This window comes from Rattus norvegicus, chromosome 4, assembly GCF_036323735.1.
Source record: "Rattus norvegicus strain BN/NHsdMcwi chromosome 4, GRCr8, whole genome shotgun sequence".
NCBI classification, from domain to species: Eukaryota; Metazoa; Chordata; class Mammalia; order Rodentia; family Muridae; genus Rattus; species Rattus norvegicus.
In genome coordinates this window covers 99292989-99295189 of record NC_086022.1, presented here as the reverse complement: position 1 = coordinate 99295189, position 2201 = coordinate 99292989, and the positions used below count along the sequence as shown (strand labels likewise).

The window sequence follows — 2201 nt, the reverse complement described above, 5'->3', positions numbered from 1 at the left end:
ATATATAATATTGACAAAAGAAGATGTGGCATGTAGTAACAGAAAGGGATTACAGTTAGCTTTATCACCATCATTGCTGGTAGCTGAGAGGACACCTGTTCACTATTCTCATGAGTCAAATGCAATATCATTATTATTGTAGCCAATGAAGCCAAAAAAATAAAATTGACCAGTGAGCTGTAGCCTACATGTACATGCCCTCAACTGCACCCATAATCTTCAGTTCCTCAAAAACTCTCTCTCAAAAAGATGAGTAACTTATTTGACAGCTGCAATGTCCCAAGCAAGGATGTTTTTGTTAGGGTCTGCATCACTGTGGGAGGATTATGTGTACGTTGTAAGCAGTAATAAACTCCCAAGTCCTCAGGCTCTACTCTGCTGATCTTGAGGGTGAAATCCGTCCCTGACCCACTACCACTGAACCTGTCTGGCACCCCAGAAAATCTGTTGGAAACCTGATAGATGAGAAGCTGTGGAGACTGGCCTGGCTTCTGCAGGAACCAATGCAAGTAGGTGTTTCCATTACTGTGTACCAGGCTCTGACTAGACCGGCAAGAGATAGAGGCTTGACCTCCAATGCTGATAAGCAGGGTGACTGGAGTTTGTGTCAACACAACATCACCTCTGTAAGCTGAAATAATGAGAGAAAAGTACAGAGTTACACACGTACTTCACGAAAAATCTTGTGATTTTTTATATATATTTCAACTGATGTGTTTGTTTTTACAAACAAAGTTTTATGTTTTAAATTTCCAGTCCTAACACAACAAGTGAAAAGGAAGCACCAGGTACTTCTGTACATTACTTAGAGCATCCCAGTCCATCCATGTCATGATCTTCATCATAGCACAGGTTCTCTCTCATCCGGGACCTCCGGCTCACAGATACACAAACAACAGGCCCTATCCTTAAGGATAATAACTGTCTACTCATACATGACACAATACATGAAGTGAGCAGTATGACCCGGGACTTGTGCTCCCTACCCATTCTCCTCTCTCACTTCCCTCTGTTCTCACCAGGAATCCAGAAGAACAGCACCAACAGCCTAACAGGCCACTTCATTTTGATGAGGAAGCCTGAGGAGACCTTTTACTCAGAGCAAGATGGCAACCAACCATTTTATCCAATACTGGCAGGTGTGGTTCCTCCCTGGGGAATAATATGCAAAGGCTTGGGTTTGTGTGGCAATACAAATAGAGGAAAGTACCCAGACAGTGTCTCATGACTGCAAAAATAACAATCCTCTTCTTGTTATGGAGGGCACTAATGCCCTCAGATAAGCACTGTAAAACCAGGAATGTTAATTACATAGGGCTGTCTCTTGAACGGAGGAATTGTAAACTTGGTTTTCATCCATAGTAATTGGAATTGATGTGCTTAATAACCTGATGACCTTTTCTATCTATAAGTCCTTACCCAGATTTCCCAGAGTCTCCCTTCATAGACCTTAATCTTTAGTTTCCTTTCTCAGTAAATTGAGTCCACCTTTAAGGAAAAAGTCACATGTTCTTTGCAAAAGAGTTTCAATGTTGTCATGTCTCAGGTTCATTATGCACATGAAATTGAGAAAAAAGATTTTGTTCTCAAATGTTATACTGTGCTTAAATATGTCTAAAATATACTGCCCTGATGTCAGACTTGAGACACTTCAAATACCATTAGCTAATTATTTCATTCTCACTGGATTTTCCTTCTTGCTAAAAATTATTATTTTGTCTTCCAGTAAATATATTGCAGAGTCCCCAAAGTTGGTACCAAACATGAGGGACAAAACCTCAGAAAAGAATATACAATTCTTTTTAAATAGAATTTAAAGGTTAAAGAAAATTAGGCCTCTTGCCCAAAGGACTGTTACTGTGAGACAGTAGAAGTATTATGTGTTCTAGTCAGTACATTGAGTCAAAGCATTTTGTAAAATTCTTAGGATGGTTGTTAAGAATGAGAGAGAACTAAAAATGTTAAGTATGTTTCAGAAAGATTAATCCATGTCAATTATTTATTTTAAAAGAAAGGGGGATATTTTCTGCTGCACAGATCCTGTAATGTTTTAGCAGTCAGGCAGGCAGATTTGACTCTGGGGCAGCTCATGCTTCCTGGTTGACAGTCAGGTTCAGAAACCAGGCCTCTACATATGTGCCTTGAATGGGGGAAGGTATGGGAAGATCAAGGAGTGGCAGCTTCAGTACCATTCCCAACTT

The 2201-nt window shown here is 40.0% G+C and overlaps 1 gene segment (V, D, J or C); it reads right to left on the bottom strand.

Moving 5' to 3' along the window:
* Positions 1-1117, bottom strand: LOC108348367 (Ig kappa chain V-II region 26-10-like). The segment is given in 2 exon segments: positions 1-631; positions 1020-1117. Coding segments are annotated over 2 exon segments (450 nt in total).
* Between the last annotated feature and the right edge of the window lie 1084 nt (positions 1118-2201).